At 33.5% G+C, this 21,522-nt stretch overlaps 1 protein-coding gene across 1 annotated transcript in view; it reads left to right on the plus strand.

Moving 5' to 3' along the window:
• Positions 1 to 21,522, plus strand: part of ACAP2 (ArfGAP with coiled-coil, ankyrin repeat and PH domains 2) — a 161,126-nt gene that overhangs the window by 135,038 nt on the left and 4,566 nt on the right. Inside the window, exons 14-25 of the mRNA XM_012639804.1 lie at positions 2,015 to 2,066; positions 3,883 to 3,983; positions 4,154 to 4,259; positions 7,425 to 7,633; positions 8,288 to 8,357; positions 11,734 to 11,825; positions 13,195 to 13,379; positions 14,282 to 14,374; positions 15,451 to 15,638; positions 16,097 to 16,206; positions 18,386 to 18,496; positions 19,884 to 19,945. Coding sequence (XP_012495258.1) covers positions 2,015 to 2,066; positions 3,883 to 3,983; positions 4,154 to 4,259; positions 7,425 to 7,633; positions 8,288 to 8,357; positions 11,734 to 11,825; positions 13,195 to 13,379; positions 14,282 to 14,374; positions 15,451 to 15,638; positions 16,097 to 16,206; positions 18,386 to 18,496; positions 19,884 to 19,945 — 1,379 coding nt within the window. The remainder of the gene's footprint in view (positions 1 to 2,014; positions 2,067 to 3,882; positions 3,984 to 4,153; positions 4,260 to 7,424; positions 7,634 to 8,287; positions 8,358 to 11,733; positions 11,826 to 13,194; positions 13,380 to 14,281; positions 14,375 to 15,450; positions 15,639 to 16,096; positions 16,207 to 18,385; positions 18,497 to 19,883; positions 19,946 to 21,522) is intronic.

The raw sequence follows: 21,522 nt of genomic DNA on the forward strand, positions 1-21,522 counted from the left end.
TAAGTATTTTTTCTATCTACATTGCATAGGCCATGACCTGTTTATAAGTCTCATTTTTCCTTTTCTTAGAAATGTTAATAACTAGGATTATTCTATAGGAAGAATTAAAAATTACATTCCATGTTTACTTACTTACCTGATTAAAATTTTGATCAATGTTAGATGAGTATAGTTAGCTCCTTTTATTTATAATGGCAGTAGAAGGGAGATAGTGTCATAAGACTTACAGATCTTAGTAATTCAAAATTCTTTTTCTACCTGGGATATATTGTATGACTTTTTTCCTTAGAAGACGTCAAATTAAGATGAATTTATATTCTCTTTCCTGAGTATACAAAAACTGATGATGTGATAATGTCACCCAGAAGCAGATAGGTGCCAGAACTGGGTTTCAGAAACATATATGATATGTATCATTAATCGGAGATCTCTGACAAAAACATAAGTTTTTATGTAGTATTTTGATATTATTTTTAGAGGATCTTGACCTCAGATGAAGTTAGTCAAAAGAAATTTATTTTTTGATGACCTCAGAAGCATGGAAAGTTTACATGGTTATATGGGTGTTTTTCCATTATTCTATAAAACTCTTTGTAGCTTTCATCAAATTATGTAGTATGATTACTATAATATAAAACATGGATTTTTATTAATATGGTTCATCATACTTCAAATGTTTTAAAAAACCACTTTAATCAAGATCAGAGATTGTTTCCATTGCATGTCATCCCATGTGGCAGGGTTGCATCATTTTGTTTGTAGGTATTTCCTTTAACATTTCTAACCAATTATGTATCCCAAAGCAAAGAAACCCAGAAGTTCTTCCTTTTCTAGCCTGCCTCTTGATGATTTGCATTTAGAGGCAACCCACCTCATTTTATGTAGATGCTTATTTAACAGATCTCTCTATTTTAATGGTAAAGGTGATTCCGTTTTAAGTGGCAAGAAAAACCTAACAGTCTGTCTAGTAAAAGGCTTAAAAATGGAAAAGCATCTCCTAATCATTTTCTCAGCTTTGGAGAATTAACTTATTTTTTAAAAATAGAAATTCTAAGTATGTCTAAATACAATTTCTGGTGCTTTGTATTAGTATCAATGAAAAGGTAGAATCTCTATCAGCTAATTGATTAATCACTAATGTTTATAATAGAAATCATCTCACATGAAACTAATTTTAAAATAATGACTCAAATATTGTTTTACCTTTCATGCTTGATAAGAAGTTTTGCTTCCTTTTATGAATGGCTTTTGGCTGTGAATTTTTTTTTTATAAGTCTTTAGGTCTTTTATGGTTTTAATAAAATAGACTTAGTAAATATGCCATACAATAGCTTAGCTTTTTCTTCTAAAAAAAATTTCAAGTAAATTGTCTGCCTAATAATTTACAATAATGAGCAGAACCGCATAAATAGTTGGGTGAATCATCTGTAGTAATAATTTTGCCTAGAAGTATTTTATATAAAAGTAAGGCCAAGTTAATTTGTGATTACCTCCTGTTAGATATCAGTTCTAAACACTTAACTGAATTATTTGCTGAAAGGTTAAAATTAAAGCACAGTTTATTTCAGTGTTTTACTATATGCAAGTGGATATTTTTATTCACAATATGAATTTATTTCAACTTTATATTATAATAAAAGCAATTATTTTGGTAGAATGATTTTAGTTATTTTTGAGGAACCTCAAAAAACTATAAATTTATACTGTAAAACAATTATTATTTGGTGATAACATAAATGATAGCAGCTTTGGTTAGGATATAAATTTATGACATAAAATGAATCAAAATATAGTAATTTCATTTCCCTAATCTGTGGCTTAAAAATGCTTGTTCTTTACTTTCAGTAGTTACCCATATAGAAATCAGTTTATACAAAAGCAAAACGAAGCAGTGCACATCTTAAAACATAATTACCATAATCTGATTTCCAGTGTTTTCCCAAACATTTAATTTCTAATAACAATGGAAGTAAATGATGTTTATGAAAACTCAACTTATTTTGTATTTGTTTAGACGCTGGTTTTCAATACAGAACAATCAGTTGGTTTACCAGAAAAAGTTTAAGGTAGGTGTTTGGTTAAGTAATTGAGTAAAAACCCAGTAAGTTCTCAATTTCAGTTCTTTATCTGTTTGCCTTGGTAAACATTGAAGTCCGTAAATACTCGTGTGCAAAATTACTGTAATTATTGTTTATTAATTTTATGTTTGAGCATAAGAGGACTCTAGCGTGGAAAATACCAAGATTTGATCCTTAAAAGCAGAGTGATTTTGAATCCTGAATTCTTAATTCCTGGCTTTGAGATGGATTTTTCTCAGAATGTCCCAGGATTATATACTTTTATTTCTTTTTTCAAAAAATGTTTTGGTAGCTTTTTATTGTCATATATTTGTTGTACATATCTTTGGGGTACATGTGATATTTTGATACCTGTATACAATGTATAATAATCAGGATAATTGGGATATCTATCACCTCATACATTTATCTTTTCTTTGTGTTGGGAACATTACAAATCTTTTCTTCTAGCTGTTTTGAAATATACAATACCTTTTTTTTTTTTTTTAAAGAGACATGGTCTCTATTCTGTCGCCCAGGCTGGAGTGCGGTGGCGTGATCACTGCAACTCTGAACTCTTGGACTCACATGGTCCTCCCACCTCAGCTTCCCAAGTAGTTAGGACTACAGGCGCACACCACCATGCCCAGCTAAGTTTTGAAAAGTTTTTGTAGAGACTGGGTCTACATTGCCCAGGCTAGTCTTGTACTCTTGGCCTCAAGCAATCCTCCTGCCTCAGCCTCTCAAAAGTGTGAGCCACCACTCCTGACCCTTTTATTTCTTTATATGTTTTTTTATGTCTAGTTGTGTGACAGGAACAACACTACCATTCCATGGTACTATTTTGAGGCTGGAGGAGAGGGTGCCTTTTAAAAAATATCACCTTAGGGCCAAAGGTGATAATATAGAAAGGTCAAAAATGGCATTAATTAAAATGTAAGCTTGAAGTAATTTAAATAGAAACACCTAAATTTGTTAATATAGTTTTTATATATTATTTTTCCTAAAACTTATTTTAAGGGTGAGGAAGTTTTATTTATTGGAAAGGCATGCTGGGATATGTGACTTGAGAATATTAAACATAATTAGAAAAAAGAATCATTAGTTAAAATTGATAACTTCCTTTTTACCTAATTAGCGTTTATAAATAATACTCTATCAACTATACATTTCAAATATCTACTTAACCTTGAGATGATATGATATGAAATTTTACTTGCTAGATTCTAAGGTGAGCAAGTTGGTTCTACACAAATCCTTTAATCTAGCTAGTAGTTCATAGTTTCTTCTATTCTGATAAACTTGGTTTTGAGTTTATATTTTTATTAAGTAGTGGAAAATGATTAAACCTTGCTCATTTTCTTAGGTGTTTTAAAAAGAAGTTATATCTTCTTATCTTTCTTTGAGGTGTTTGAAATTCGACTGATTAAAGACTTCTCTTTTGGAGGAAAGTAGCTTTTGTTATATATGAGTGGGGCCAGGAGAATAATAGATATGAAAGAAAATGGAAAAAAATTCACAGGAAGCTAACATTTATTGAGCATCTACTAAGTATCAAGTGTTGGACCAAGCTCTTCATATACACTATTTCATTTAATCCATACATAATAATTTTATGAGGAAGAGACAATTTATTAACAGGACAGAATTACCTTTATTTTTATGTCTATGTTGATAACCTTTTTCTGTATCTAAAATAAGATCAAATATAAATCTTTAAAATTAGACTAGTTATTCCAAGTAATATTTTTAGATATGTTATTATTGGTAGTAGTATTTGAAACCTAAGTTGATAAATATGGAAATTTCATTTTGTTATTTGTAGGATAATCCCACTGTAGTAGTTGAAGATCTTAGGCTCTGCACGGTGAAACATTGTGAAGATATAGAACGACGATTCTGCTTTGAGGTAGTCTCTCCAACAAAGTAAGTGGTTTTAAAGAATCTATGAATTGTTTTTATGTTTCTAGTTTGTCTTAAAGAACTTTCCAGAGTAGAGAAATTTGCATTTGACTGTGATTATCTGTGTTAAAGAGGAAGAAAATGTTTTAAAAATAAATTTCAATAATTAATCATTACAACTTCCTTCCTTTTAGAAGTTGTATGCTCCAGGCAGATTCTGAAAAGCTGCGCCAGGCATGGATTAAGGCTGTTCAGACCAGTATTGCTACTGCTTATAGAGAGAAGGGTGATGAATCAGAGGTTAGTAGAGGTATTAGCAATATCAAATGACATATTGCCAAAAGTTCTTAATTTTACTTTTACTTGCAATATTATATAATTTTAACATCTTTTTTAATGAAGTATGATTGTATGTAATTGAAATGAGTTTTATTTTTAAAATCCTAGATTTAATTTCTATTTTATTTCTCTTGATTTTTACCTATCATTTTATTTTAGTATTTGAATATATGTTTACTTTAATATTTGAATATATGTCCCAGATTAGAACAAGGTATAGCAATATTAGTATTTTTCCCCAAAATATTTTACTATTTTAATTAACTATAAAATAAAATAATGATCATGAAAAGTATTTAAAATTAAAACTGAGGAAAAGCCAAAAAGGAAAGTACAATATTGTCTCTTAGTTGAAGGCTCCTTGGAAAATATAAGCTGAATATGGAATCTTGGGTCATAGTCTGGCTTTAGCCTCCCAAAGAGTTTACAGACTTTTTTGGGCAAGGCCGTGAGTGAGTCCTGAGAAATGGAATTCCTTACTTTTGCATCATCTGGCAGGACTGTGGCATAGGCTTGGTGATAGACAACTGTCAGGGGAACGGATTATTCTCTAAATTGTATTTCAAAGGTCATAATGGCCAACTTCCAGCTCTCAAGAGTAGATAAAAGAACTCTTCCCAAGCAGGAAATATGGGGACTCACTTGATCTAAGCTGCAGGGCATAGAGAGGAATGTAGGAATTTCTTCAGTGATCAAGTTCACCTTGGGTACACTGTTGGGTACAAATAATGAGAACATTGACAAAGGGCATGTTGGCAAAGATAGCCCTTATTATGTTTGTCTGCAGAATCACACGTCTTCAGTCTGCATCACTTTCCCCATAAGCCTGCAGCATAGCTATTAGTTTGGAATTTCCTTACATAATCATTTTTGAAGATTCTTCTCTTTCCTATATCCCATATATTTCTCCTTCTTAAGAAAAATGTAAGTACTTTCTCCAGTAGCATCCTGAAAATGAGACATTTGTGATTCTATGCATGTCTGAAAATGTTTTTCTTCTGTCCTTATATTTGATAGTTTGGCTAGGTATGGAATTTTTAGGTTGGAAATAATTATTCTGAAGAATTTTAACAGCATTGTTTATTTGTTTGTTTAGTTTCCAGTATTGCTACTAGAGCTTTTCTTATTACTAATCTTTTGTATTTCTCCTCTCCAGTGTCTCTGTTTTTTCTTTCTGGAATTTCTGGACTGGTATTATGATATTCTTTTTGTGTGTGTGTGTTTTTTGCTCTACTTTCTGGGAATTCTTCTCAGTTAATCTCTTAAGTTTTCTGTTGAATATTTCAGTTCTTGCTAGCACACACTTAATTTCCAAGAGTTTCTTTTTTGTTCACTGAATGTTTGTAAATATAAATCTGTTCTTTTTTCATGGATTTAGCGTTAGAGCTATGGTTCTTAACCTTGACTGCACGTGAAATAACACAGGAAGCTTTAAAAAAAATTCCCAATGCTCAGCCAGGCACAATGGCTCATGCCTGTAATCACTTTGGAAGGCTGAGGTGAGAGGATCACTTGAGGCCAGGGGTTCGAGACCAGCCTGGGCAACAGAGTGAGACCTTGCCTCCACAAAAAAATTAAAAATTAGCTGAGTATTGCCTGTAGTCCTAGCTACATGGGAAGCTGAGGCAGGAGGATAGCTTGAGCCCAGGAGATGTCAAGGTTATGCTGAGCTGTGATCACAACACCGCACTCCAACCTGGGTGCAGAGTGAGACTCTGTCTCAAAAAAAAAAAGGAAGAAAGAAAGAGAGAGAGAAGGAGAGAGGAGAGAGAAGAAAGAAAGAGGGAGAGAGAGAGAGAGAGAGGGAGGAGGGAGGGAGGGAAGAAACCGTTAAATGCATGCCTATTGGTATTTCCAGTTCTAATCTAACAAGATTCATTCTGGTTCTCTCCCTTTCCATATAAATAAATAATTCCTATCTCTGCATTGAGAAATCTGTTCCTGTTTATCTTTAACATGTTTACTTATATGATTGCCCCCCCCACCCCGTATGTCACCAGTATCCTGTCTCTGTTGTCTCCTGCCCCCAATCTTGTCCTCCCAGCCCACTTATCCTACTCAGGCTCTGACACCTCATACTGGGTAGCACTACTATTAATACTTAGATGCCTTCCCCTCCCTATTCAGGCTCCTATTTCCTTTGCTGGGCTGCTGCACTAGACAGACGTCCTCCTTAACCTGCTTGGGATCCAGCAACCTGTGCAGGGTTAACCCCTTATGTGGATACATTTCTTCACTCAACTAAATCCTCTAGAATACTGTGTCTCCACACTTACCTTGTGGGGCCCTGTCTAATGGCTCTTGAATTGAGCTTTCAGGAAGGGGAAGACAAGAGCTAAATTATATTTCTATTGATTCTGTACTCACATACAGGCTTGTTGAAATTGAAATGTTTTTAAACCAGAGGCATTTTATAGACCATATCTTCCATTGCTTAGGATCTGTGAACCACATCTTTGTATGTGGTCATTGTGGCCATGTATAGACAAGTGCTTAATAAATACTCTGTATTATTGGTATGGACTTTGCTGTGCACTTAAAAAATTGACTTTTTGTTTATCAACCATCTTTTGCTTTTCTCCTGGTTTACCTAATATCCCTTGAAATTTTAAACATTGTGTGTTCTATTGTTGATTCACTCTTTAATTATAATTATGTAGTTGATCTGTTCTTTAGTATTTAACTATACGCAACCATACCTTTTCTAGTTATTCACTGCAATAATTAAAATAACTTGCTTACAGTTCATTGAACACCTTGGAAAAGTATGGTATGAAATAATAATTATTTTATTCTTAAGTCTTAATAGTTTCATGTCTCTTTCTTCTCTCTCCCACCTTGCTTGTTAAACTAGTGTTCCCCCTTCTCTCTGCCCTCATATCTTGTACATATATTCATTGTATCAGTTATTATATATAGGTTTAAATGTTTATATGATTCTCCCCACTAGACTAAAAATCCATTGATGGGAGAGCCTATATCTTTTTATTTTTGAATCTCTAGTGCCTAGAATAGTGCCCAGCTAATGCCCATAATAGGCCTTTCATTTATGAGTGTAAGTTTTTGTTTGGAGCATGTAGCATATAATCTTTTTTTAAAAAAACAAATAATTCTTAATTCTTTTAGAAGCTGGATAAGAAATCATCTCCATCCACAGGAAGCCTAGACTCTGGAAATGAATCAAAAGAGAAATTATTGAAAGGAGAAAGTGCTCTGCAGCGAGTCCAATGTATCCCTGGCAATGCCAGCTGTTGTGACTGTGGTCTCGCAGACCCTCGGTGGGCCAGCATCAACTTGGGCATCACCTTGTGTATTGAGTGCTCTGGGATTCACCGGTGGGTAGGCCTACCTAGACTCCTTCTTTGGATAAATACACTTTGGAAATTATCACATTCCATTTGTTAGAGGGCCTTTTCCACTTCCCTAATGTAATTACCAGTTTGTATCTTTGTACCTTTTAAAAAGTGTCTAAATTTCTGGTTTGTAAAGTGGTTTTGAGGACTTTTGTTCACCGTCATTATGAACCAGAAGATCTGTCCCTATTTTTACGTGTGTTAAGGCCTACAGTGGCTTGGTGTCGTGGCTCACACCTGTAATCCTAGCACTCTGGGAGGTTGAGGTGGGAGGATTGCTTGCTTTCAGTAGTTCAAGACCAGCCTGAGCAAGAGCAAGACGCTGTCTCTAGCAAAAATAGAAAAAATTAGCCGGGCATGGTGATGCATGTCTGTAGTCCCAGCTACTCACGCGGCTGAGGCAGGAGGATCGCTTGAGCCCAGGAGTTTGAGGTTGCAGTGAGCTGTGATGATGGCACTGCACTCTACCCGGGGCGACAGAGTAAGACTCTGTCTCAAAAAAAAGGGGGGAGGCTATATTAGAGACTTTTAGAGACTATGTCACATTAAAAGAGAAAAAGAATTTGCACAAATATGCAAATAGAGTAGAAACTTGATAGTTTTACCTATTAATGTGGTCTTCTTTTTTCTACTTAGGAGTCTTGGGGTTCATTTTTCTAAAGTAAGATCTTTGACTTTAGACACCTGGGAGCCGGAACTTTTAAAGGTAAAATAAATATTTGCATAAAAATATTTCATATTTTCACATATAAGTGAAGATTTTAGAATCTTAGTTTACAAATTTATGAGTTCATCATGCTAACAATGAAGTAAATTGTATTGGAACATATTTGAGGTTATTTTGGCAAATCTAGTGTTTTCATAATAGGTTTTTTAAATTTGCTAAGTTTATGTAGCACTCTTAACTCCAAGTCAGTTCACTCTTTAAGAAAACCAGTGTTCCTACATTTTTGTGTTTTTTTCAAAAATTATCTTAGAATCTGTGCCTTAATTTTAACCATTTGTAATTAGATTTTTATTAAAAATAGATATATTGCTATAGTATAGTTTGTAATAGGTTGGTATAACTTTGGGCACCATTGGGTTATTTTAGCATTGGACTGTTTGCAAATTTACATTTGTCAGGCTAGGAGGCATCAAACCAAGTCATCCTTTTTTTTCCTGTGTCTAAGAATTTATATCTATGAAACTGTCATAAATAATTTTAGGCCACTACTGTGTTTCTGATAAGATTATAAAATTCCTGACTGTTAATAGTATATTCCTTTTAATTCCCACCATCTAGTTTACCATATTGTAGAAAATAGATTAGTTTAAGGGTTGGAGTATACATACTGATTTATTTCTGTCTGAAAATTGTGTTTTTAGTGTATTTGTGTTTTTATTTTAATCCATAGATAAACAGTAAACCTGTCAATTATGTGAAAAATTTGCTCTGTGGAATTATTGTGTAAAGATCTAAATAAACGTGATAAATTGGCCCCTTAGGTAGCCCTGTTTAGATAGATTCTACAAATTATGAATTCAAAGGAGAAGAAAGTGGGAGATGAGGAACAAGAATCTAATTTCTGCATCAGCTTTGTGTGTAGATAAGAATTGAATGGATTCAATGTAGAAAATTTGGTTGAAACACATTTATCTAATACATTTTAAAAATATGGGTGAAACTTTTAAGCAAAATATTTTGAAATACTTAACATATAAATTATAATGAGAAAATAGTTTACTTTAATTTTGAGTTTTTTAAAACTTTACCTGTCTTACCTTAGGCTTATTTTTTTAATTAATTCACCAAACATTGCGAATGATACGCAGTGTTGTGCTAGCTGTAGTAGAGGGATAGAAAACTAGTAGAAGATGGGTTCCATTCTCTCAAGAAGCTTAAAGTAATGTTGGGGGAAAGATTGCAGATGTGAATGAAGACATTAGATAACAGATACAAACACCTGATATCTTAGTTCAAATTTTAAATAATGGAATTATTAATGAGGATACTTAAGAAAGAAGGAAGTACTTTGGGTCAGACCTTTCTAGAGGAAAGTAAAATTATAACCCAGGCAAAATACAGAGCTTCAAATAAGTAAAACTTACATTGTAAAAGATTGTAAGCAGGACAGTAAATAGAATATTAAGAGAATTTCTTGAGAAGAAATAGAAGTCAGGTGGTATTACTGGAGAAACTAGCATGCCACAATACTGAGATTAGGTTTGATTTGATATCTCTTTATTCTAGAAGTTTAGGGGAGGAAATAGGAAAATATTTTTCTTTGGGCAAGTATGTATGGGAAAAAGAAATAATTGGATGCAATTAAGATAAAGTTTGTAAACCTTTAATTATTTTTTAATTAAAATAACATGTATCAAAGATAAGCTTTAAAATAATTGATAAGTAAAAGGAAAAAAGCCTCTCAAAATAGTAACCACCACCTTCTCCAAGGTTAACTATTTTTAATATTTTGCAAAATATTGTTCTAGACTTTTATTTTGTCCCTGTATGAGATCTGAAAAATTTTAAAGAAAATTATAAAATAATAGTATATAATACTAAAATTTTGGAAAGTAGATAATAATTCCTGTAATTTCTTTTTCTTAATAGAATTTATTTTTTGGTAAAATTCGCTAATTTTTATAAGAATATTTTATAAATTTTAATCATAGTGATATGTTTATTTGGTATATAGTAAAAATGTGTGCCTAACTCTTGATATTTTTTCCAAATTCTTAGCCAACTTTCTTAGCATCAGTATTGAACAATCCTTTCTTTTCCTATCATTTTGTTATTTCTTCTTTGCCCTATGTTAAATTTTTGTAAGTAGGCCTGATTTCTGTTTTGTTAATTCTCGTCCAGTGATATATTTATTGTCTCATAGTACCAGATTTTTTTAAAAGGCTATTATATAATAACTAGTATCTTTACTTTAAAAAAAATGTGGTGTATAAAACTAGAAATAATAATTGCTCAAAGAAGGAAATAGCACATTTAAAATTTATAAGAAGTAACTGGGCTGTGGGGTCAAGGGAGAGAAACTCACAGAGAGGGAGAGGTAATAAAAACAAGGGAAGAAAACCATGACAGAAAGGGATGTCGTAGAAATAATGGATCCTTAAAAAGATGATGATTAAGGAACAGGGAAGAAAGGAAAACCCTTCTCTCCTGGCTGCCTATTATACACTTTCAGAAAGTGACCTTCCCAGATCCTATTCTTGGGTCCAAATAGCATTTTTATTTTCTTGCTGTCTCATCCCAGATGTGCCCCCTCCCACCAACTGACATGTCCCAATACCTTATAATTACTGGTTATGTCATCCTAGTTTATATGCAGTATCTCCTTTACCCAGATATAATTTTTCAGGGAATGGTTTGTGTGATCTATATCTTGACATCATAGGCATGTTTGCTCTAGGGGTCAAGCCTGGAACTGGGCACAGTTCATTCTCTTATCTTAATTATCTTAATTAGCCATTCACTATCTTAATTAGCCAAGAAGCTACAGATATAATTTATTAGTAAGACAAAGAGAGCTTGAACTGAATTAAAGAGGTGAATGGACAGATGGAAAGGAAAATCTAAAAGATTTTGGAACATATAACTAGGAGTTGGTTGTTATTTGGAGACAGAACCCAAGGAGAGGTAAAAGTCCAAAAATAATTTTAATAATGTAAATTTTGTAGATTTGAATATTTTGAGGAATTAGAAGTGAAAACTGAAAAGAATAGATATTTAATTTTTAATTTATTGTACTAGGACTGACAAGTACTTGCTATATATTACAGTATGGGTAATGCTTTGCCATGCTTCTTGCCTTACTATATACATATAGGTATAATAGTTATGATATGTAGATAGGTAGATAAATAAAGAGTCTGGTAGGGATGATAATCTTCTAGAGGAGATATTCTGGTGAAGAACGGCAAAGTGATAGTATTGCTGTCAGTTCTTGTTTCATTTTGTTTAAACTTCTTTGTGGAATGAGCAATTGCAGAATATGCAAGGGAATTAGATGTACTTGCTTTAAGGACTTTTAAATTTTAGCTTATTTTAAGGACTTTATAGCTTATTTTTCTATTTTCCTGACAAACAGCTTATGTGTGAGTTGGGGAATGATGTTATAAATCGAGTTTATGAAGCTAAAGTGGAAAAAATGGGAATAAAGAAACCACAACCAGGACAAAGGTACTATTTCAGCTGTCTTAATGTGCTACCTTTTTTGTCTAATCAGGAATATAGCTATGATTTTATTTCACTGTAGTAATTGATATATAACATTGAGACAGAATGATTAGAAGCAACCGTTATAGCTTCTGTTCAAATGTGGCTATCTCTTGAGTATGTTAATTAAATAATTGTATTGAGCAGATAATCAATTATAGTCTCTAGAGGAAAGAGAATCTTAAAAATTAAGGACCTACATAGGAATCTAAAAGTTCTTAGCAGTTAAAATAGACCAAACTTCTGTTAGTGGTAGGCATTCAAAAAGGGATAATCTGTTCATTAATGAAAGGATCCAGTTTCTACTACCTACAATAAATAATTTAACCTTGTTTGACTTAGTTTAACAAATATTTATTAATCACATACTTCATGCATGGCATTGTAATGTTGAAGAAACAAAGATGAAAAGGGTACCTCTAGTAGGGGAGACTACTTAATTGCTGTGTTTGAAATTATACTTCCAATTCTATATAAGGAGGCTCATCGAATGAAGTGGGTAAGAGTTTGTGCCTTCAAAACCCATAATTTTTGTTATTGTTGCTGTTTTTAGTCTTTACAGTTCTTTATTTTAAGCATTAAATTTTTATTTGCTGTAATCCTATGTTGAGATTTTGTGTTTGACTAAATATTTGTGTATAATCAATACTATTTTAAAGTTACCACTCGTTAAACCAATGTCACTTAAATCAGAATCTTAATTATTTGCTAAAGTATGACTGAATTATTTCAGACCTTGACCGATCCCTCTACTTTAGCCAGACCTAAGCATTTTAAAAGTATATAAGTAAGAAAAAGTATAGAACAGACATGGCATTTTATGACTATATCATAAATCAAAGATTTTAAATGTGACATCTTTTTTCCCCTTAAATTAGGAAGGCTATGTTGTTTTAAAGTAGTTGTCGTATGAAAAATTATGGCCATCAATAGTGATAGTTCAGTATATGCCATTATTTCTTAAAGGAAAAACAAAATTAAAGTTGATTTCTATAAATTTTAAGTTTTCCTGGTAATGTTTTTCATTCTGTAAAAAGCATGAGGGTGTATGTTATAGAAGCGAATGAGCATAAAAATTAAGGCAGTAAAAGAGTGCCATGTTAATACTTGTGATTTTTCAGTTAGGTTATTGTTTGTATTTCATTTGAGTGTAAAATCATAGTTCATGAAATATTTTGAAGGAAAACATGTTGCATAATGTCACAGATTCAGTTTTAACTAGTATTAGATTCAGTAACTTTGTTTGAAAATATTCAATATATAATAGCTTCTTTTCTGTATTAGCCATGCTAAGGGATTAAGCAGAACATGATGACATTTTTATGTATACCAGACAGGAGAAGGAGGCTTATATCAGAGCAAAATATGTGGAGAGGAAATTTGTGGATAAATATTCTATATCATCATCACCTCCTGAGCAGGAAACAAAGATTGTCTCCAAAAGTTATGAAGAAAAGAGGCTGAGCATTTCTAAACTTGGGCCAGGTGACCAAGTCAGAGCATCTGCCCAAAGTTCAGGTATTATAACTTCCTTCTTGTGTATATAAATATTTTCTTAAACTGAAATCACTTTCATAATCCCTGAATTAGTAGCCATTGTAGGTTTTTTAAATGCTAAAAAAAACCTGTTTCCTTCTACGTATTCTAAGGAAAAACTGGATTTCTATGTCTTTAAAACAGTTAAATTTAAATAGTGCCATGCTAATTCACATTTCTAGGTAATGTGTATATTCTAAGGAATAAAATTGCTTAAAATGCAAGGGGAGATGGGAATTATAAATCTGTCATTCCAAAAGCCCTAAGTATCTGATTAACTGCCTGATTTCCTTCCTATTTTTTCCTCCTAAATTTTTCCCAGTAACGTTTTTTTCCTGCCCTTTTCCCTTCTTATGGCCTGCTTTGTGCTTTGCTAACTTGCATGTCCCCAGTGATTGCTGTAAATAGCGACGAGGCCAGGCGGGAGTCTCTGTTCTGTCCTGATGAGCTAGATTCACTCTTCTCCTACTTTGATACTTCTTCAAAACTGCGTAGTAGTAAGTACTACTCTTGTGGAGCATTCCAAGTCTGTGCCAGTGGTCATTGTGCGGTGTGGCCATTTCTCTAGATGTTACCCATTGTCTCAGGATTACGCATTACTTACAATCATACGATGAATTAAGCTCTTTACTACCCCTGACATAATTATGGGATAATGAGATGTGTTACAGCTCTGAAAATAAATTTATTTTCAGGCTTTGTGACTGATTTGTATCTTGATAAGCTAAGTGTTCAAAAGGATTAAAATTGTATTAAAGGTATTCTACTGGTGGTGCCTGAGTTCATGTTGACGTATAAGAGCTCATTTTAAAACCTTGTTTGTGGGAGATTGTTTTCTTGATGACGTGAACTTTAATCACTAGCCAATTTTTTCTTTAAAACAGTCAAAAGTAATGACAGTGGAATCCAGCAGAGCTCTGACGATGGAAGAGAATCTTTACCCTCCACAGTGTCAGCCAATAGCTTATATGAACCTGGTGAGTTTTGGTGAAATTCAATGTTAATTGCTATTGTTTGCTGAAAAATGTATGTAGTAAACGACTAGTCTTGATGAAATAGTTTCTAAGAGAAGTGTTTAGTCTTCTAGAAGGTACTAAGGGAGGAGTGATACTTCTAAATGAAAAAGCAACTATTTCTCTTTATATTTGGAAGTTCTGTCCTAGTTGTACATCCTTCTAAGCCTCATGTATGTGCTAAAAGGCCTTTCCAGTAGCTGAGGGTAATTTTTAATCCACACGAACTGTGTATCTTATTATTCTTTATCTTTTCTTGTGGCTCTCTTTTCTTCTCAAGAGAAAGAGATCATCAGCTCCCTTGCCACTAGATTTTCCTTCTGACCTTTGCTTTATTTCTATATTCTCTCCTCATGATTTCAGTGATTTTGATCCTGCGGGGTACTCAGGGGAATAAGCATTCTTCAAAGTCTTTGAACTGCTTATAGTGCAAATTGTGATGGTATTGTACCATCCTAGGAATGAAGCGAGGTTTAGTGGTAAAATTCTTCAGGGTTTCTTACTGCTTCTTAAGTCCAAGCTTATAGGAATATAACCAATTTTAATCTAGTATAGAGTAATTAACCTATCCATTATATACCGGTAAAACCAGAAAGGCTTAGCATACCAGTTGATGTCTTTATAAGAGAAAAAGTTTGAATGTTTGGGGTGTCATTATTCTATGGGAAATAAGATATCCATGTGAAAATCTCCCATAAACTCATTATGACAGATTAATGGTTTCTTATGTCACAACTTTCACATTGTGATAAGTTTAAGAGTTCATTTATTAATATTTTTAAAAATTGTGGTAAGATAACACATAACAAAATTTACCATCCTAACCATTTTTGAATGTACAGTTTAGTGGCACTAAGTACATTCACATTGTTGTGCCACCTCATCACTGTCCATCCACAGAACTGTTTTCATCTTGCAAAACTGAAATTCTACCTATTAAACAATTTTTCCCCCTCCAAGAGCTCATTTTTTAAAAAAGTATAGTATATCACTTTCAATAAGAACTTATTTTTATTGAGGTATTTGTGTTTCCTTTTCAGAAGGAGAAAGGCAAGATTCTTCTGTGTTTCTCGACTCTAAACATCTTAATCCAGGACTTCAGCTTTATAGGGCTTCATATGAAAAAAACCTTCCTAAAATGGCTGAGGCTTTGGCTCATGGTGCAGATGTGAACTGGGCTAATTCAGAGGAAAACAAAGCAACACCGCTTATTCAGGCTGTATTAGGGGTATGAACTTATACATTGACATTTTCAGTGGTAGTAAAACATAAAAAATCATAATACATTCTGAACATGGCTGTAGTATTATGTTTTGCTTTAAGAGATGAGTTGGAAAATAGAAGGAGCCTCTGTGCAGCTATTGGTGATCTCTGAGCATCACTTTGATTATTTCAGATTTTTTTTTCATAGTGGAAGAAAATTCTGATAATGAAAGTATGTAGTGTATTTTCCTAGTTCACAAACTGCAAATGAATCCCTCATAGAAGTTGTTCTTGGGAAGAAAACAATATAATTTATCATTTCTCTGCTTTTGTTGGAGGTTTTTTTCTTTTGAGGAGAATGAAATGGAAATGCTTTTTGAGTAAAGTAAATAAAACTATACTATTTTAGAAATGGAATTACATTACTGTTTTTTTTTGCTTTTGTACGCTATTAATCCTCTTTTTTTTTTTTTTTAATTTAAGGGCTCTTTGGTGACATGTGAATTCCTCCTACAGAATGGTGCTAATGTGAACCAAAGAGATGTCCAAGGACGGGGACCACTGCACCATGCAACTGTCTTAGGGCACACAGGGTAACTATAGGGCTTAAATATTTAAGTAGATTTTATTTCAAAAATTATTTTGAACTAATGTTTTTTTTCCCAAATTAAATCATTAGGTAGCGTTTGTAAAGGGATGCATTCCTGTGACTTATATTGTCATGATGGTATTTGAAAGTTAAAAAAATCTTATTCAGAAAAAAGCTATTATTAGTTTTCAGCTATGAAAATTGCAAAGCTTACATCAGCCTTAACTCGTCATTCAGTAGATCAGTTTTAGCATTTAACCTCCTCTGTTACTGAAATTGTGGTGATTTTGTCAGACAACTTAATTCTGTGTTTACATGCATTTATGTTTGTACACATACATTATCTGCATAGCTCGCACACACTCAACCTATTTGGGGAAAATTTTATAACTTTTCAATTTTATTTTTTCCATGGGGTTGCTAAAGTCACATTTTAGACTAAATTCTTAGTTTGGGCTTTTGACATTGTGGCTTCTGGAGCAACATTAAGGCTCACTGTACAATAAAGCCATGAAAATGGACTTTCTATTAGAAAGTATAAATGAAGTCTAGATGTTGGCCTTATGTGGAAAGTTTGTATCTTAGACGATTATTTTTTAATAAAACATCTCAGGCTCTCCAATTATTATTACCTGGATAAGCAAGAAGCTGTTCTTTTTTATGTTTTTTTTATCATAACATGTTTTCTTTCCTTCTATCAGCAAAGAGATTCTGTTCAATAACTTCATCATAAAAACTTTTTTATACTTAAAAAAGGTAGTATTTAAGGTAACTCATCCTTTGTGTTTTCTTCTTTATCCTTTTTTTTTTTTTTGAGACAGTGTCTCACTGTGTTGCCCAGGCTACAGTGCTGTGGCTATTCACAGACACAATCATGGTGCGTTATAGCCTCGAACTCCTAGCCTCAAGCAATCTTCCCACCTCAGCCTCCTGAAAAGCTGGGACTACAGCCACCATGCCCAGGCTGTTTTTCTTCTTTAACTATCAAAATTCTTCCTATTTTATTTCATAGACTGTATTCACCTATTCTTTCATAATTTTTTTTCTTTTTTGAGACAGAGTCATCTTGCTCTATTGCCCCAGGCTAGAGAGCAGTGGCATCATCATAGCTAACTGCAACCTCAAACCCCTGGGCTCAAGCAATCCTCCTGCCTCAGCCTCCTGAGTACCTAGGACTACAGGGGCATGCCACCACACCTGGATAATTTTTCTATTTTTGGTAGAGATGAGGATCTCCCTATGTTGCTCAGGCTGGTCTCAAACTCCTGGGCTCAAGTGTTCCTACCACCATGACCTCCCAAAATGTTAAGATTATAGGAGTAAGCAACTATACTCAGCCTTTTTTCCTCCATTTTTGTCAGTTTCATCAAGGTATGAATGTTTGTGGAGTACAGCAGGAAGATTACTTTCTACTCTTTGATGTTGTATTTTCATGAATATATTATGACGTTTACATTGCCTTGGCTTTCTTCATTCTCAAAAATGATCTTGAGTGATCTTTCTTTTGTTTTAAGTTTATATTAATAGGTACCTGTGTACATCTTTTTAGGATATTTGTTGAGGGTAGGGATCATAATTTATATATTCCACAATGCCTCATAGTACTAGATTAAATAAAATAATGTATATGAAAATACCTTGAGATGTATAAAAGTGTTGATCTTGGTAAATTTTTATTAGTCAGTGTTTGATAAATATTTGTAGAATGAATCAACAATTTCCATATGAAAATGTTATTTCTTTAAGTTAGGTAGTGCTATTTATTTATTTATGAATGAATGAATGAATGAATGAGACAGAGTCTCACTCTGTTGCCTGGGCTAGAGTGCTGTGGGATCAGCCTCGCTCACAGCAACCTCAAACTCCTGGGCTCAAGCGATCCTACTGCCTCAGCCTCCCGAGTAGTTGGGACTACAGGCATGCATCACCATGCCCGGCTAATTTTTTCTATATATTTTTAGTTGTCCAGCTAATTCCTTTCTATTTTTTTAGTAGAGACAGGGTCTTGCTCTTGCTCAGGCTGGTTTCAAGCTCCTGAGCTCAAACGATCCGCCTGCCTTGGCCTCCCAGAGTGCTAGGATTACAGGCGTGAGCCACCGTGTCCAGCCTGCTTTTTATTTTTAAGGTGAATACTAATATTTTTCTTGTTGACAATATCTGAAAAATGCTGTTTCCTTAAATAGGCAGGTATGTTTATTCCTAAAACGAGGTGCCAATCAACATGCCACTGATGAAGAAGGGAAAGACCCTTTGAGCATAGCTGTGGAAGCAGCCAATGCTGATATAGTAACCTTGTAAGTATTTCCTTTTTACTTGAGTATTTTCCATACAATCTATTATAGTCATCGCTCAGTTATCTGCAGGATATTGGATCTAGGACCCCTGTGGATACCAAAAGTAGAAATAGTAGTGTAAATGACTATCAGTCACTTACAAAGAGAAATTCCCATGGTTGCCTTGAACTGCTAAGCTTCCACTGTGAATTCTTGATTTGCCATCTATCACCCCTCCCTAACCCCTACCAAATAAAAAAAACAAAACAAACAGCCAAACATACTTTCTCAGTGTCCTTTCTATTGTGGGTAAATGTAGAACTATTAAATCATTATACATTTAGAATCGGAGAAAGAGAAGTTATTAAAGAAAAGATAGGAATAGTATAGAGAAACTAACTCTGGGTGCAGCTTCCCAGACAATTCCTGTATAGCAACGGCCCCTTCCCTCAAAACTGTTCTCAAATTGTCTAAATTTTTTCGTTTTGCTTTGTGTGAGGATTCCAGTTTCACTTAAGCATTTTTGTAAATAAGTATCCTTTCTAAAATCCAAATACCAAAGGAAGACTTATGGAGCTATTGTTAATTCACTCAGTGGTTGAGAGAGGAGATGAAGGGAATTGGGGTACTTTAAAAATAGGAAAACTCCATATGAGGTGCTGCAGTTGCTGGAGAGAACATGTCAGAAGAGGATGATGGAGGTCTGGAAAAGCAGTGGAAATTTGGTGGCCCAGAAAGACAGGCAGGCAGTACAAAGTAGGAGAAGAGTACCAAAGACAATATTTGCCTATTTCAAAATGTTGCTCATTTTTAAAAATGGGAGGAAATACTTGTCTTCATAATTCAGTGTTGCGTGTCTTCTTCTGCCAGGATGAATAACCCAAAAAAGAATGTATAACCAAGATGGTAACCTTGAGAAGATCTTGGTTACCCACAGTCACTTGTTATGTTGCATATTAAAATAGATTCCCAGAATTTAGAGATAACACTGTTGTTTGTATGTTCGGAACTACCTCACCTGAGGGTGAGCCAGATTGAATTTATGACAGGGTCTTATAATAATTTCAGCAACTGGCAGTTGAAACTTGACAGGTTACTGTAGGAGTCAGGAATTCTCTGGAGTCTGGAGGAAGCAAGCTGCTAGAGGTATTGTAGGGATACTGCTTAAATAGAGCTGCAATGTACTTGTCAGGGATCTTTTATTGTCTTTTCTCATGAGAATTGTATGAAGATGAGATGTAGTTATTTTTGTATCTCAGATTGAAGGGTCTGATAAACTGAAAGTCAGTCTATTTTAGTGGCAAATGAAAAAAATTACGTTAGTACATGTATTACCTGCTTATATACTTCATTTATGAACATTTATATTGTATGACTTCATCTAAAAGATCCTTTTATTTAATTTTAGGTTACGTTTAGCAAGAATGAATGAAGAGATGCGGGAATCAGAAGGACTTTATGGACAGCCAGGTCAATATTCTACTAATAATCATACTGAAATGCAGTATAAGAAATGCATTCAGGAATTTATCAGTTTACAATTGGAAGATTCGTAGTTCTTAAGTAAACTAATGTGATACTAGAGAGTTTTTATAACCTACTTGTAAATTGTGAGTTGTTAGCTATGTACTGTACTTCCTGAATTCTTGGGTGGCTAATCCTGGGCCTTTAAAAATCCATAAATATTCTTATTGCAGTACCCATTTACTTGCTATGTTTAACTCTGGCTGCTGACTTCTTTATCTGCTGTACACTTGTCTTCCATATACATTCCAGTGAAGTGAATGGAATGGTAAAAGTATTCTTTATATATTTACAGCAGCAAAATAGTTGTTTTCTTTTTGGAATTCTTTTTAGCTGTCAAGTGAATATAACAAAATTGTTTTCTTTTTGTTATTCAGGGAATTTCTATAAATTGTGTTCAGGGAAAAAAAAATACAAATCACCATGTTTCTGGCTATAAAAAGTCAGTATGGAAAATGCCAGGAAAAAGTTTATTGATGAGTTTTGTACTCCAGTCGAAAAACGAGTTGAAAATTTAAAATAAAAATTTACCAGTAGGTTGAGAAGTCCATGATGGGAGTGGAGTTAGTATAAAAAGTTGAAGGAAAAGGTCTTATTTTACCTTTAGCTTTGCCCCAAGCAATTGTACAATATCTGTTGGATAATTGGAAGTATTTAGAACAATTTTTTGTGACCCTGATGACAAAGTAGACTTATTAGATAAATCTCAACTCATGATCACCTCCTTTCCTTTTGAGTAATTTTCACCTTTGAATCAAGACGTCAAGAAAAGGAAGAAATGTTGCTCACCAGATTCCTCTCTTTGATGAACACATTCTTCACAAGAAGAGAATAATTATTGGATCTCTAGTTTCATGAATTTGAGTATATGAATTGCTAATTTATTTGTTATGAATTCATATACATATTAGTAAAAAATTTCAGGAACTTATGACTAAAATACTTCAGAATGTTCAGTTTACAATGAGCACATTTGGTTTTTTAAAAAAAGAATATTGATACGTTATTTTTAAAGTGGCCTGGTAGTATCATTTCTTCTTTTTATTCAAATACGTTTTGAGATTTCTGTACTTTATGCTAGCTTCAGCCATTTATTTTGACCAGATTAATATATAATTAATATCAATGTGTGGCCATTCTTTTCTCAGAGGACTGTATTTACTACTTATTTTTGGCCTAATTTAATAGGGAACAAGTAAGAACTTTGAGAATAGAGGCACTTCAGCTGGATACTTCTAATCTAGGCTGTCCCACTTTAATCCTATGGATCATACAGTACTATTGACTCATAATATTCCAAGATGTAACAGTGCTGATTAAGGGTGAAGCTCTAGCATTAATTCTGGATTTCACCCATTTGTTTTAAACTTGAATGTTAGATTTTAAATAAGTTATAATTTTGTAACAGATATTCTTAAGTGATAGTATTACTAGGCCATTTTTGAGGCCTTTGTGTTTAAGCACTTTACAATAAAAATTGTTCAAAGGATATGACCTGATATTTGTGAGATAAGAGTGAACTT

This window comes from Propithecus coquereli, unplaced genomic scaffold (assembly GCF_000956105.1).
Source record: "Propithecus coquereli isolate 6110/MARCELLA unplaced genomic scaffold, Pcoq_1.0 Scaffold10, whole genome shotgun sequence".
In the NCBI taxonomy this organism is placed as follows: Eukaryota; Metazoa; Chordata; class Mammalia; order Primates; family Indriidae; genus Propithecus; species Propithecus coquereli.